At 33.3% G+C, this 16,260-nt stretch overlaps 1 protein-coding gene across 3 annotated transcripts in view; it reads left to right on the top strand.

The window, feature by feature from the left end:
- tei (irregular chiasm C-roughest protein teiresias) overlaps positions 1-16,260 on the top strand; it is a 175,449-nt gene that overhangs the window by 119,439 nt on the left and 39,750 nt on the right. For all 3 annotated transcript variants that reach the window (XM_035370057.2, XM_035370058.2, XM_035370055.2), the window contains exon 6: positions 12,669-12,844. In XM_035370057.2, the coding sequence (XP_035225948.1) occupies positions 12,669-12,844 (176 nt within the window). The remainder of the gene's footprint in view (positions 1-12,668; positions 12,845-16,260) is intronic.

The following is a 16,260-nucleotide window of genomic DNA, read 5'->3' as shown; positions in this document are numbered from 1 at the left end:
AAATCAAAACTTGCTACTTCGAGTGATAGCTGAAGAAATGAACATCAACATCAATAAAAGCACTGCTCACAAAATTGCTAATTCGTATTTTATCTTTCACACATTGATTTCAGAACAGGAAGAAGATCAAATTTCTAAATGTCATGATTAGATACAAATTAATACAGTAATCCTGGTTGTTTTCCAATCAAATTGGGACAGGAGATGAAACTTGATGCTTCGCTTATAATATTGTCACCAAAAGTCAAGTATCTGCTTGCAGTGGAGAAGGTTCATCACGACCACAGGAAATTCGGTTTCAGAAATCTCGATTACAGACCATTTAGGTGTAATGTAATGTAATATAACACACGAGTGTGGTGTAACCTTCCTAGCCGATAATAATAGGCCTCCTGGTTAACGCAGCACACCCAACATAGATTAAAACAAAAATACACTTAAATCATCAAACCAAAATTCCCAATATTTTTCTTTTGCCATTTATAAAGTTCATCAAATCCTTTGCAAGTCTAAACTCTTTTCTGCGCAATAGAATTCCTTTTATGTTAGCATTTTTTCCCCTGACATGGCGGAATAATACGTTGTCTTCGATGAAATATCGTCTATTGCCTTCAGCACTACAAAAATTACAAAGACTATTATTTTGCAAATTAAAGCTTTTTAGGTACACCGAGAAGCACCCGGGACGAGTAATTATTTGATTGTAATCAAAATCACATATCATTTTCATATTTTTAGAAACTTCCCTAAATGTTCCATTTCTCTTTCCAGCAGTCATAATAGAAATCCTTGATTTTAAAAGTAACAATTCTTTTTGATGCTTCAAAATCGAACGCATCCCCGGCATTACCCATAGCATCCTCTTTGGCCAGTATGTCGGCCTTGTCATTGCCTATAACACCAGTATGGGCTTTTCCCCAGTTTGTTTTCACTTCATGTATTTTCTCAACTTTTACAAGGAAATATCTTATGTATGAGGCCAAAATATTAGTGTTATCAGCATCCGCTAGTGATTCCAAACCAGATAATGAATCTCTGTATATATTAATACTAGAACGCCCGGCGGTCATACGAAATGACCGCTGTTCTAGATTATTATAAATTGTAATTAAAATGATTTGTGCAAAGGTGTCTGCTACTTTAAACTGAATTACCCGGGGCAGGCGGCGAGGAAGCCCCTTTGCTTATTGCCCCACCGGGTTTTCCCCTTCTACTTGCTTAATTGCTTAAAGTAGAGTCCAATGAAGGAAAACACTGGTGATACATTTCTTAAGAGCCGCCGCTAGCTCAATAAAGGTGATTTAAATAATAAAATGTTAATTCACATGTCAAATATCTATTTATGCAAAGCATTTTTTCCATCATTTTTAAGCTCGCCTTGCAGAGGACCATCAATTATTTTTAATTTTACGTCCCATCTTTCACGAACTCTTGAACAGGCAACATAAAGTTGGCCGTGTCCAAATGCAGGCTCAGATAAAAAAATGCCAACACGCTTAAGCGTTTGGCCCTGAGACTTATTGATGGTCATAGCAAAGGCAAGTTTTACAGGATATAGTCTATGTCTCAATTGAAACAACGGCCACCCTGTGCTGTGGCAACTTCACCCCCATTGTCTAGTACAATTACGCAAGCAACCAATAAACTATCGGCGACAAACAGGCACTTAAGCCGCATATATATATATATATATATATATATATGGGGTGAAGTAACATCTTCTCCTCCTAAACGGCTGGCTCCCGGGCTTAGCGAAGCACACCGTTGAATTTTGCAGGTCCGTGGCACGCCATCTTGACCATTCGCGTCTTCTTGGAACTTTAAGTAGCCGAGATATTAATTAAAAACTAATTTTCCCTACGTTTCCCCTACATTTTCCATTTTCTTTCTTGGGTTTTTCCTATTAGAGGGATTTGGCTACGTGGCAAATTCTTTTTTCTCGAATATCTACGGAACAGCGCAGAGTTGAAATTTGAGACGCGTATCCTCGGATTCCAAAAAATTCTCCGAATCCATCGATACAGTTCTCATCTTCGTACGACTTTAATCGGCCGAGATATTAATTAAAAACTGCGGAAACGTTAATTTCTGCGCTCATTTTTCCGAGTGGCAACAATAAACTATCGGCGACACACACTTTAGCCGCTTATATATACAAAGAAGATATGTTTTTACAGTCAGGTTTCATTAATCCATTTAAGAGCAAATATGATAGTAGCCAATTCTGCTTAACATTGCCTATAACAGTGTTTCTCAACCGCTGGTCCGCAAGAAATATATATGCCGGTCCGCGAAATATCCAGCTATCTGTCCAAAACCCAAAGTGTCATCGGCCGGCAACCGATATTACAACAGCACCTACATTACAATAGTTTACTAGTTTAGAAAATAATATGATCGGCGATGAAAAATATAACAAACTGGCAACTATGTACCTAATCACTCTTCATAAATTGCTGTGCCGTACACTTAGTACACCAGTTAGTGTGCCCTGTCTGCCTTGAGTATCGCTGATTACTTGAACGCTGAATATTTATCGTAGTGTCTAAGGAGTTTTAGGTTAGGTTTCGCTTTTTATCTTGCTTACATTCTTCTGCACGCTTTTAATTAATGTTTTTAATAACTTCTGAATTTAATACTGTGCTATAACTACTATTTCTGTAACTTTAAGTAAATTAAAAATCAGTAACCAGGATGAGTAAGATGGAAACGAAAGGCACATTACTAAATTTCGTGCAAAGAAAGGATTCTCCAAACCCAAGTACGTCGTCCACCCCCTCGAATACAGATGAAGGTAAATACACAATCTGCCAAAAAAGAAAAAGGCTTTCTAAGGCACTATATCACAGACTATTTGAAATACGGTTTTGTCTTTTGGCCACAATCAGAAGAAAATTATCCAAAACCTGAATGTAGAGATGTTTCTTCCAACGAAGGCATTATTATGAATTCCGATTATTTCAGTTGTTGCCACTTGAGGACGAGAAGAGGTTGACAAGTAGCGCTTCAGGTATGGTAGATAAGGTATTCTCATTCGCTTGTCCAGGGACCGTCACTGATCCGTTTTTATATGCAAGGGTTTTTGCGATTATTTTTTGTAATATTGTGTGATTTTTCTCAAAGGCTTATTTACTTATATATTATAATTACACTGATAAGTGTTAATTACAATATTTACTTATCTTCATATTTAAATATGATTGTGGGCAAATGTTAATAACATTATGCAGTATTTCTTGAATACCTTGTAAAGTTTTTTGGGGAGAGGGAGGAGAAAAAAACCACCGGTCCGCGAAATGTTTTCGTAAGTTTTACCGTTCTGTGGACCAAAACAGGTTGAGAATCACTGGCCTATAACACCAATATGGGCTTTTCCCCAGTTTATTTTCACTTCATTTATTTGCTCAACTTTTACAAGGAAATTATTTATATCTGAGACCCAATTATTAGTGTTATCAGCATTCGCTAGTGCTTCCAAACCAGATAATGAATCTCTCTATATATTAATATATGTTTTTACACTCAGGTTTTATCAATCCATTTAAGAGCAAATATGACAGTAGCCAATTCTGCTTAAAAAACCGAATTGTTAAGTTGTAGCGTTGCGCGCCTCCAACTTGCACGCAACCAAGAGGTGACTGTTGAAACTGAATAAATGACAGAGTCTTGCTAAGGGTTTAAGTCCCTTTTTATTCAACGTAATAAATTGCAAGTGCGGGCTCTTGACGCTCACAAACTACGCCAACTCGGCGGTAAAATAAAAATAAGAACCTGAAAAGAAACTAATAACAAGACTCTAACTACGAGGCTCTCTAAAAGTAAGTAACCTCACCGCGTTTTACAATACCGCTACTAATTCAGCAAACTTGAAGATCACGTTGAACGATTAACAATTCTTCAAGGCAAGCACACAGGCCGAAACGCGGGGTTCTTCAATTTCTGGCTAACTACCTCCGCGCTCGTGAAGTAAGAACAGCACACCTCGAACTCGTTTCCTTTCTATTTAACTCAGAATACTTCCGCTGATAATTTGAATCCTTGCGCGTTCTACTAAAATTTACATACTCTGGCATTGGCAGTTCCAGGGGAAAGTAAGGCTTGACAGGAAAGATAGTTTAAACTTAAAATAAATGTTAGTTAAAATAAATATAAACCCTACAAAGTTCAGGTTTAATTTTGTTATAGTCTATTACTGTACCAAACAAGTAAACTACATATACTGTACCAATTCCATTGTCATAACCCGAACTGTCAGTAAATATATCCAATTCTCCTACGCAAACATTTTGTCTCTGATATTCCGCTGCTTTTCTTAATGCAGGATGTGTAGTGTTAATATTAAACACAGAAAAATATATATTGTACTATACCTCTGTGTACTATACTATATATAAAACCTCCGTGAGTAATAAAATCAACATTTTGTTAACGCAATTTAAATTTATTATAATAAAAAGAATAAAATATCGAGAGGGGAAGCATAAACATTTCGGCTCGTCTTTTCTAGAGTAGAATGAGTTCATTCAGAAAGAATTTATTCCTGAGATATTAATGGAGAAATCCATATTTTATAAAGGCGTAACGGAGAGACTTTTAAAAAGACTTCAGCAAGTTAATCCTGAATAGCTCAAAGAATTAACCAGTTTCTGCTGCACGACAATGCACTGTCACATCATTCTATTATTTTATTCTCTTCAAGTTGTTTCTAACAAAGAAAAGCGTATCAAATCTTTCCATTCCCTTTCTCAACAGATTTGGCACCTGCAGACTGCTCTATCTTCCCTAACGTTAATTCTCACCTCAAAAGTATAACATTGAAGAGATTCAAACTAGAAAGTATTTTCTCCCTCCTTTCTGCATGAGAGGGTAACGGTAGCACACTCGACGCGTATTCGAGAAGTCCAGGCGAGGGTATTCTCATTTTTCATGTCTCCTGCTTCAAGAATAATCTAATGAATCTACATTGGCGCCCGAACTAAAAAGTGCTGAATGATGATTCTTCGCCACTAGGATTTGACGATTGGGTCCACCTAATCCCCAGTCGCCCTTTAAATGGTTGAGCATACAAGGTATTTTCTCCCTCTTTTCTGCATGCCTTCCTGGTGTAATGGTAGCACACTCGGCGCGTATTTGAGAGGTCCGTGTTCGAGTTCCGGTGAGGGCATTATTCATTTTTAGCCTTTTAAAAAAAGGCTAAAAAAAGCCTCTTTTTTTAGCCTTTTTTTTTAAGGCTAAAAAATATATTTTTTATTTCACTCTTCGATTTAGTACGAACTTTGTCCTAAAACTTTGTACATGTATTATGTGAATATGTATCTGATATTTGAAAGGGGTGAAAAGAATTCGAATTTCTCATTTTAGGTGTATAATATTCATCAGCACTCGCTTCCATGAGTTAAATCTGCATGTCGCTTATAATAGCATTTTGGCAAGTAAAGCATGAATTAAGTACCAGAAGCTCAAGGGTATGAAGTCTTAGGCAATATTTTTAATGCTAAATGTTAAATGGAGTCATGGTCAGTTTTTCTAAAATTATTCAAACACCACACATATAAATCAGGTACTGTGCAATACAAATTGCTGCAAAATTTTCTGTTATGTATTTAATTATCTAAGAGAAAAGAGAAATATTAATAAAGAATCACGTATGCAATAATTAAAATTGCAGAAATGCAGCTTTTATAATTATCATGAACCAGAATTGAATCACAGAAATAACATCATTATCTGGAATACTTCCAGAAGAGTGCTAATATCCAAATTTAAAAACAAATGTCATTTCATAACGGGGATAAATCTCAAAAAATAATACGTCTGCCGAAGACAGACAGCACGCAAGTTCGTTCCCATAGAAACATTCTACTTTTATACATATATATAATGGAAGAGAGTGTATATGTAGAAAAACTCGTTTTCTTCGCTATCTGATGATAGAGATGATCGCTTCCATAATGATAGAGAAAAACTGCTGTTCTATGAAAGCAAAATTTTTCTCTTAAAACTTTAAAAAAACATTTATTATTCATCTTTACCAAATTTTTATTATTAATAAACCGTCTCTAAACTTCACGTAAAGATTTTATAAATCCAATACTGCAAACATTGTTAAGTTTAATTTCGCGGTTTGAAGAAATTAGTTTTATTTATTCAATCAATCAATCTTTAAAGATTTGTAATCTTTGTCAATAAGGCATGCAGACTCTTATCTGTGTGCAACTTGTATTATGTAAACAGTTATAAAAGTTTGTTGTTAGTTGCATTGAAGATGAAAGCGTTTAGAATTATCTGTTAGATATATTACAAAAAATGAAATAAAGATAAAAATTAATTATTAGTGCTAATTTTGATTTGAAACTGTCCAATATGTTACTCTCACATGAAGCATACTACCATAATTTGAAATGTCAGTTTAAGTTCTTATGTCGCAGTGACCGCAACAAGGGTCAGAGTTGGCAGTTTGTCAAAACTTCTTGAATAATTATATATTAGAGAAATGGAATTAATTGTTCTCCTGATCATTTGAGCTCCAAATGACTTAAGAATACTTGAAAAGAATTACGTATCTTTGGATTCTAAGCTACATAATAAACCCTTAGAGTAACTCAAAATCAAAATCAAAATCAAAATTAGAAAAAAATTTTACTACTTCATGGATCACAAAACTAACATGTAAAATAAATAATTAAATAAACTGTCTTATTTCTGTTGTTATTGTTGTCTAAAGTAATATGAAGTAAATCTGTTTTCATGAACAAAATTTGTAAGAATTATTGTAATCCCTCTTGCGTGCTCCCTTTGTGTAATAATTGGCTAGCACTTCCAATTTGTATTAGAAGATTTGGATCATGGCATGGACACGATTGATTTGTCATTCTTGCTTGCTTTGAAAATTCTGATGTTTTCTAAATCCATACGCAAACTTAAATATGAAGGACGATAATTGTTCGCCCTTTAAGTCAGAGAGAACATAGTGAGTTATCGAATTCCCCTCGTATTCTTATGACGGAAATTAACATCCAGCTAGCATTGGAAATCCATGGTTCGAATCTCGGAGAAGATGCATTTGATTCTCTATGTTTTCAAATGAATATCACGTACAAATGAGCGTAAAACATTAATTTTTTAATTTTCTAAATAAAGTGCGCACGACATTGATATATTCCCAATGCTTTTTTCAACATAAGAAAGTTTAAATGAAATTTATTGGAAGATTAATTTTATAATTAAAGTTAAAAGAGGATAAAATTTCTGAATACTTTTAAGGAAAAGGATTTTTAGTATTCACGGAAGGGAAATTACAATGGTGTAAATTATTAAAGTTATTTTTTAATTGTGGTAATTACTTTAAAAAAGTTTAATTAATTAAAATAAATTTGGAATAAAAAGAAACTTTTTTAAGCGATCTACATTGCATTGCCATATGCATTTGTTCCCTAGACTTCAAGGCTTCAGTGATTTCTTTTATTTTTATTAGATGTATTCTGTTTATGGTTACATAAGCATATATTTTCACATCTGGAATGCCCACATTTGTCAGAAAAAAAGGTGCACTCTGCATATTTTTATTAATAAAAGAAATAAAAATTAAAACACATTCTTCAATTTCTTTGAGATATATGATTTCAAAGTTCCTTGAAAAAAACATAACATTTCATCAAAGCTTCTTCATAAGCATTTGATATTTTCAGTGTAAAGTTTCTTTAAACTGAAAACTTTAAAAATCGTAACTATAAGAAGCCTGTTCCAAAACTTTAGGTTGGAAGATGTTTAATGCAAATTAGACGATAACAAATGTTTCCCAGTACCATATCTGGTTTTCTTACATGTTGAGATGAAGTTCTAAAAAAACTCACAGGAAGTTATCTTTTGGGAGCGGCGTATTAACTAGGTTGCGCCTCCGAAATCCCATTCTATTTATTTACACAACTTTTTTTTTTTTTTTTTTTTTTTTTTTTAAGCAAGATATTTTTACCACTTGCTATAAATTTCGAGTCATTTGGAGTAATTTATTGCTGCATTATATTCTTGAGCACTTCTTGCTGAATGTGAATACTATCAATAACTACGAATATATAGGTTAATTAGCACTAAATGGGGAGAATGACTCTAGTCTGGCTTAACTTTGTCCATTTTGTTGCACACTGCTCAAAAAAATGGAACAGTTCTATATCTCCTGTTCTAGTGAGCCTATTGACGAAATTCAAATTGCGTTTTCCATGTCTCAAAAGAGCGACTTAGGATATATATATAAGATTTATATAGCATTGCTTTATCATATTAAAAAAAGTGTGATTTTGACGCAAAATCACACTTTTTTAAAATAACATATTATTATTTTTTCATATTTCGATTCTACAACTCAAATATGCCTAGATATTAAATTTTGTAATTGTTGGTGAGAAACTTAGAACTTTATACTGGCACATTTTTTTCAGTTTGAGCCAAGAATAATTCACTTGGCGAACTTCTTAATTTATAGTAACCTATTTTCCTTTCCTTTTTTTCATTGTCCACGAGCGGGAAAAAGGTAATCGTTCATACTTTCAAACACTTTTAACAAAGTGCGTAAACCATATTTTCCTTATTATCGCTTATAATAAATACGCCAAATTTCAAAACGCGTCCAAATGTAAATTCACGTTATCTTAGGAAATGTTAAATAAAAATCTCTAATTTTTGCAGGTATATTAGAAATACATCTACTTTAAGATGATGGCAAACATTTTATAGGTTATAATTCAAAATTGTTTTCGAAAAATTTATAAAAATTATTTTAAAATACAAATTTTTAAAATAAATCATTTAAAAAATGGGCGAATTTTATTTGTAATGAAAACAAATTTCAAAATATGAAAGGAAGAATCAAATAAGTTTAATGAAAAAAGAGATATTAATAGATATATATCAAACACAATGAACATTGAGGAGCTAGAATTTTGAGAGCTCATTTTTTAAAAACTACTCGTGCGAGTTTTATAAAATTTGGTAGTTTGGCATAATTTGAGTCATAGAATCGAAATATGAAAAAAAAATTGACATGCCATTTCAGAAAAGTCCGATTTTCTCTCAAAATACCTATATTAGAACAATGATATATATAAATCTAATGCATATCCTAAGTCGCCCTTTCGAAACATGAAAAGCGCAAGTTGAATTTCGTCAATCAGCTCAGTTAGAACAAGAGATACAGAACTATCCCATATATTTTTTCGCAGTGTACATCTATTTTACGGAATTATATGATTGTGTTATAGAACGCTGTATAAATACATTATCCTTCTAAATGCGTCTTCTAAAGAGGTAAAATTTTGCATAAATCATTTCTCAAGAAGTATGCATTGTAACTAATGATGAATAAATGTGAATTTCTTATTTAAAGTTAATAAATATATTGTAGCTCTTCTGTGTGCTAATGACAATGAACTCTGAAACAACTTGAGAAATATAAATAAAGGTAAGGAACTTCACTAATGAAAATATTGGATTCGGTTATTGGAATGATGGCTGGCAAATCAGGCAGGCTAGGACTTGATCAGAGAATATGACATTTTTGGAGCTATTTCAGCGAAACCTTGACACGTATTTCTTATGTTCACGAGATTACACCATTTTACGTGTGCTAGGCAAAATTAACAGAATCTAGTATCTTCAAATTCTTGCTGTTAAATGCGCTTGAAAGAGGAAGCACAGAAGGACATTGCTATCGGTTTTTAAATCTCTGTGAAACAGAATAGTGTTGATACATTGGAACTTCAGAGAAGTATGTTAAACATACGTAAAAACTGTAACAACTAAAAACTTAGCATAAAAAAATAATTTCCTCCACCTCAAAGTTTAACGTAATTCAGTGTGATAAAATTCTGCTGAAAGAGGGAATTGCATGCAATATTTGCTAGGCCTTCGAAGCTGCTACTTCTTTTTTCGCACATATGTTTAAAATTTCATTTTTAAATATAACATAATTAATTAATAATAACATAAATTAATTTTTTTTTCTGTCCGGTGTGATATTTATTCCATTCTTTGTCCGTGGGAAATTTATTATATGGATTAAGTTAAAGTTTAAATAAAACGTTTTCTCTCTTTCATATTCGAGTATGTATACCTATTCATTTACGTTTACTTTTGGTTTTTCAGATTAATTTTTCGACCGTTTTTATCACCAATAAGATAAAAAAAAGCTTCAGTTTTATATTTGTTGCTCATAGAAGTACAGTTGTTCTGTTTTCATGCACTTCCTTTCGTTTGCAGAGAAACATAGAGAGAGACCTGCGATATTAAAGACATGTAAACATTTTGTGGTATTCTCACCTGAAAATAATTAAAGTTTGTGATTCATAGAATCATTGAATGTATATTACACGAGTGTTCAAAGTGCGGCTCGCGAGCCTGATACGGCTCTCCTAGGCAATTTGTGCGGCTCATTATGCATATAAAATATATGTATGAAATATGGTAAACTAAAACTATTCAGTGTCCAAAAGGAAGTAATTAATTAGCTTAGACTCTTTTTACAAAGTTATCAGGGATTTCTTTCTATTTGAAACCTCCTCCACTACTTGTATAATGATGTAAATATGAACTTGTGGCTTTCAAACACTCCTGAATTCAAACGTGCGGCTCTTACTGACATGAAGTTTGGCCAACCTTGGTATATTATATAAGTTGGAAAATGTATTTCATATTGAGCGAATCTCTCAGTATTCAATAGCCGAATGGACAGATAAACATGGATTCGCATCGTAGGGAACAGGCTGAACATGGATGTTTTCATAATTTTCCCCATGTGTAAACTGAACACAAGCCAGTTAATTCTACATGATTTTAGATCTTGTTTGCTCTAAAATCTTTAAAATTGCTGTATCAATCCATTTTTAGATGCAAGTTACTTTTAAGCGAAAATGTCATTTTGAAGGGAACCAAGAATCATTACTGAAACAAAAGTTTCTAAAATAAAATAACAAAGCTTTAGTAACCGACTTAACGTAATTTTTCGCTTCTTACCGCGTGCCTTCAGGATGTCAATGTATAAGGTATTTATCCCACCTTCTTAGCGTGCCTTCGTGGTGTAGTGGTTCTGCACACTGGGCCGTGGTTCTATTTCCGGCGAAGGCGGTTGCTAATTTTTCATCTCTGGCTTTTCCAACTAACCTAATAATGTCTCTACAAATGGACCAAGTCCGGCTAGCAGCTAGCATCGGGAAGTCCAGTAATTGAATCCCAGTTAGGACACTGCGCATTTTCACGTCTCCTACTAAAAAAAAAAAAAAAAAAAAAAAAAAAAAAAAAAAAAAATTGATGCGGCTACAGCTAACTATAATGCATCATCAACTGGGTTTGGTGATTTAAGTCTCCAACTTCCCAATAGAGTCATCTTCTCACCCTTGCGTCTGTGGTGTAAATGGATAGCACATTCGGTTAGCATCAAGAGCTCCGGTGTTCGAATCCCAGCAAAAGCATTACACATTTTTCATGCCTTATGCTTCAGACCTAAAATATTAGTGTGTTGATGGACAATACTAATAACTGAACGTAACAGCTCAGAAAATTTAATTTTTTTTCTCCGTAGATTTCCCACATTAAACTTAGATAGTTTTACTTCATGGTGTAAAGAAATTTTCTTCTATTCCTGTATTTTACTCTGTAAATACCAAAATGTCTAACAAAACGTTTCGAGCCTTACCTCAAAATACACGATATGACAAGAATCAATTGAAATTCCTTGCCGATGCAGGTTTTGGGATTACTGATGGAACTACAACTAGGCTTTAGCAAATATTGCTTATGTGAGAATATAGTTGTTATGCACTGTTAATTCCAACATCAAGGAAAAGAAAAATCAATTGTTTTCCTTTAAAATGAATGTAAACGTATTAATTAGATTTAAAAGAAATAAATTTTGGGCATACATTTATGATTGGGAAAATTTCAAAATAACTGATCAATACGATTCTGAATTTTCGCAATTATCCAAGTTTGCATTTATCGCTTACATTTATTGGTTGCAATACTTTTTTAGAAAAACAAAAAGGGGTTCTTTATGATTTGTTTGTGAAGTCTTAAATGTCACTTATATAGCTACTAACAATAAAGAAGAAGAAAATGCCATTAAAAATTATAGTAATATATTTAACAGTCTGCAGAACAGGTTAGCTGCAAGCATAACTCCTATCCTCCCTAATAGGTAAGACAAATGTGTCTCAGGTTCCGTTAGGCAGTTTTCCCTTAAGACGTTTTCTCCAATCCACTTAACCCAAGCATAATGGACAGATACCTATCTACGTTGCTATGTAATCTAACTCGAGATAAAAGTTATAACCTTTGTAATCTAACCGATGCTATGTATTTATAAACATCCATGTCTTACCCAGGCTCCGAACCCGGGACCTTCGATACCGTAGTAAGCTCCCCTAACCACTATACCGCTAAAACCCACTTATACGTACGAAATAGCAGTTTAATTTTGGTTTAACACGGCTGAGCCCTGAACTCTCTAAAAAACCAATAACAGAATATTAAGTTTTTGTTTTTTTTTTAATTTTATTTTATTAGTATATGTAGGATAAAATTTCCTTTTCTACCAGTTAATTGTGCATATTTCGTTAAATTATACGTTTATTATAGTATTGCATTTTCTTGAAATATATATATATTTTCTTTGCCTTTAGGTCGTCCTGAAGTAACGGCTGTTAACAAATCACTGATGGCTATGGCAGGAAAATCAGCTGTACTAGCAGGTCAGCTCTGCTCTACTCCACGTCCGCTTAAAGTTCTTTGGATTCTGCGTCATCTAGTACTTAGCCCTGGTGACGTCAAACATCCTTATATCGCTTACAATCTAACTGTAAGAGACTGATTTTTGCATTGTATAAATTTTATTGGGTACTTTTCCGTTTCGCCGCCGCAAATCTCGCCAAGGAGACTTTATTGGCGACAACACAGGGTATACACATAAAACATGTTAACAAATGTTAGTTCTAAGGATTTTTTATTTTGAAGGCATAAACATTTTAATATCGTTTAAACTTTTGTAAAAAGGCAATAAATAAAGACAATAAATTTGTAAAACGAAATTGATTTAAGAATTTACTCTGCTTTCATGGTACAGCATCCTGATTCGCTGGTTCATATCACGTGACTCCAAGTGATCTCATCTCGCGTAAACTAAGCTACAAAAACCTAATTCTCTTATTAATTTCACGTTATTAAATTTTAAGTTATCCAGTTATTAGTTCATTCTACATTAATTTCAATTTAAATCTTAATATGGAATATAAGCTTAAATGCAAGAATCATTTTTATTCGTACGAATAGCTTACTCAGAAATTATGTAAAACCGCAGTGCTTTACTTCGCTAGCGCATTCGCATTAGAATTGATGAATTTAACTCTTTACTTTGCCTTTTCTATATTTTGGCCTTCGGATGAGCCGTGTGATTGCATCCTAATTGACTTAACTACCGCGAATGGCCGTAGGGCATAAAATTGAACTATCTGGTAAAACTTTTATGCAATTTTATGCCAGTATTGAAAGCAACAATTATAATAAGAAATGGCTGCGACTTGTTTTAAAAATGAGGCGTAAAAGTTTACCAGCGAGGATATTCCGTTTGGCATCGGTTGTACTATTTTCGACGACTTTATCGCCTGCGCCAGCAAAACGGAAAAGTACCTTTTATTGTTTTCATACCAACTATCTCCAGTCTTTTATATAGCTGTATTAAAGATTTAATACACGGTAAAAATAGCTACGTTGATCAGCCAGATTAAATTTAAAATGTTATATCTTGATGTGTAACAGCAAATAATACGAGATTTTACTTTAGCGGCAGTACATTTTTTACTTTAGCGGCAGTCAGTAATTTAATTATTGTTCTTCAAATGTATAATATTGAGTATGGGTACTTAAATAACGTAAGTGAGTAAAATGAAAGATGAAGTAAAATCTTGACCGTAATTGAGTAAAATGAAAATATTCTACATATTAAATTATTGATAGAACTGAACAAAAACTGGATCTCAGATAGAACATGAAGGGACTGAAAACGTTGAGGGATACTCTTACATGTTTAATTTCTTTTGATTGATTCTAAAGCATGATATTTTGCTTCTCATTATACCAAAAGTGAATATTAGCTTTATTTGAAAAAAAATTGTAGTAAAGTTTATTTTTGATATTAAAAACATGTTGTGAGAATTTGCATCAATAGTAGCAAAGTGTTGAAATTAAAGAACTGTAAAGAAAATTAAAATGTACTGCCAATATTTTAAGGGGACTCATACACCTTAAAACCCATAAGATCTTCGAATACGTGACTGTTCCAAGAATTGGCATAACTCATTTATTTTAAAAGCAAATACTTCCAACTTTTTACAGCTGACTACCTAATATAGCTGCTTTCTGAAATAGTAATCAGAAAATTTGTGTTGCCACAAATATTTTTATAATTTAATCCGCTTTGTGACAAAACTTTTCGTCATGTTTCCATCTTCCGCACACAGTTTCAAATATTCTGTTGCATAATTGAATTCCACATTTAATATATAGCTTTTCTAACATTTGGAAACTACTGTGAACCAAAAATCCTAAGAATTTCATTTTTCCTAAGAAATTTTTATTTTACTTGGATTGAGTTTATAAAATGTATTTTATTAAAAATCTGTAATGTTTTCGCATATAAAATTTTTTAATATTAAAATATTCGTCAGATTTTTGGCTCAGTTAGAAAATAGTGCCCATATAAAGAATTCCATCAAATTTCGAGTACTTATCATTAGCCATTTTTAAAATATCATGCGTGCAAGGTGGAAACATGACGAAACATTTTGTCACAAAGTGGATTAAATTACAAAAATATTTGTGGCAACACAAACTTTCTGGTTATTAGTTCCCAAAGCAGCTATATTATGCAGTCATCTGGAAAAAGTTGGAAGTAATTGCTTTTAAAACAACTAAAATATCCCAATTCTTGCAACAGTCACACATTCGAAGATCATAAGGGCATTAAGGGGTATTAGCCCTCTTAAATAGCTACACAACAATGGAATTTACAAGAAAATGTGAGTGAAGGACCCCCAAGTTCCATTCTCTGTCAAAGCAAAATTTGTATACTTCTTATTCCTTTCTTTTAGCTTTAACAAAAGCTTTTCATAACGAAAACAGATCTTGGAGGGCTTTTAGACTGGGCTTTTTGCTACCTTGTAGGGTTTCCCTTATTTTGCATAACAAATTATTTTAAGTTTGATACCTTTCCTGAACTCCTCAACTTCCCCTCGCATTTCCTCCCCAGGATGTAAATTTTAAAATTAAGTGAAGGGAGTATTTAAACGGGTGAATATCCGAGTTTAGTCAGAGCGTGATTTCGGTAGCCAGCTCACGTTTTGTTGCTATCTCGCTGTTACGCTAGTACGCCTCTTGTCCATTTCGGATTATCGTCACGCCTGTTAGGCTTTATTGAGTCGAGTTAGACGTAACTGAACGTGCTAGTCTAGCACTATTCTATTTTAGATTTGAATTAGTTTATATTCTACGTTTAAGTTTCAGACGAGTTGACGGTGTTATTGTAAAACACGAAGATCGTGCCTTATGTTAATTTTTTGGAATTAAATAAAGAGTTACTTTCGCCCTTCTTCTGTGCTGGTACTTTATTTACTCCTGTGAGTGAATTCGCCAGGTTCATTGTAGGATCTAGACAGAAGAACAGAAGAGGCAGATCTTACAAGCTTTACTTCGTGACTCATTCCTTTCCAAATTATACAGGGGGAGGGCGTAGATGGATCCTATCCACCAAAAGCCAGACCTGCTTAACAAAGAACATAAATCCTTCGATGACGTAATATTTCATAGGCCAAAAAAATCTTCATTTCTGACAGAAACAAAATCTTTCCATATTTCAGGTAACGTAACTTTTAATACCTTCCATTGCTTTTAAATTCTAGATGGAAATGTTATGCTGGTATGCATGACGCTTTGTGAACAAATCCTGAACATTAAGATCAAATAACAAGCCGAACAACTATCAATTTAGCATTCAAACAACAAAAATCAGCGTTATATTTGCAAATTTCACAGGACTTCGCTCGATGGTTTTCGATGGCAAATACTGAAAGAATTCTCAGAATTGTGCAACAAAAAGGGCGGGACTAGTTTTAGCGCAGTTTGAGTATTTCAGAATTATTACTCAAGTGTAGGCAGAATGTTTTTGTGTACCACAAAATAAGCAGACAGAAGTTATGAAGGGAAAGTACTTATATTCTAATT

Source organism: Stegodyphus dumicola, chromosome 1 (genome assembly GCF_044657685.1).
Source record: "Stegodyphus dumicola isolate Sdum_Otavi_A_Nest chromosome 1, ASM4465768v1".
In the NCBI taxonomy this organism is placed as follows: Eukaryota; Metazoa; Arthropoda; class Arachnida; order Araneae; family Eresidae; genus Stegodyphus; species Stegodyphus dumicola.
Note: the sequence above shows the minus strand (reverse complement) of the source record. Positions and strands in the feature narration are given on the sequence as shown.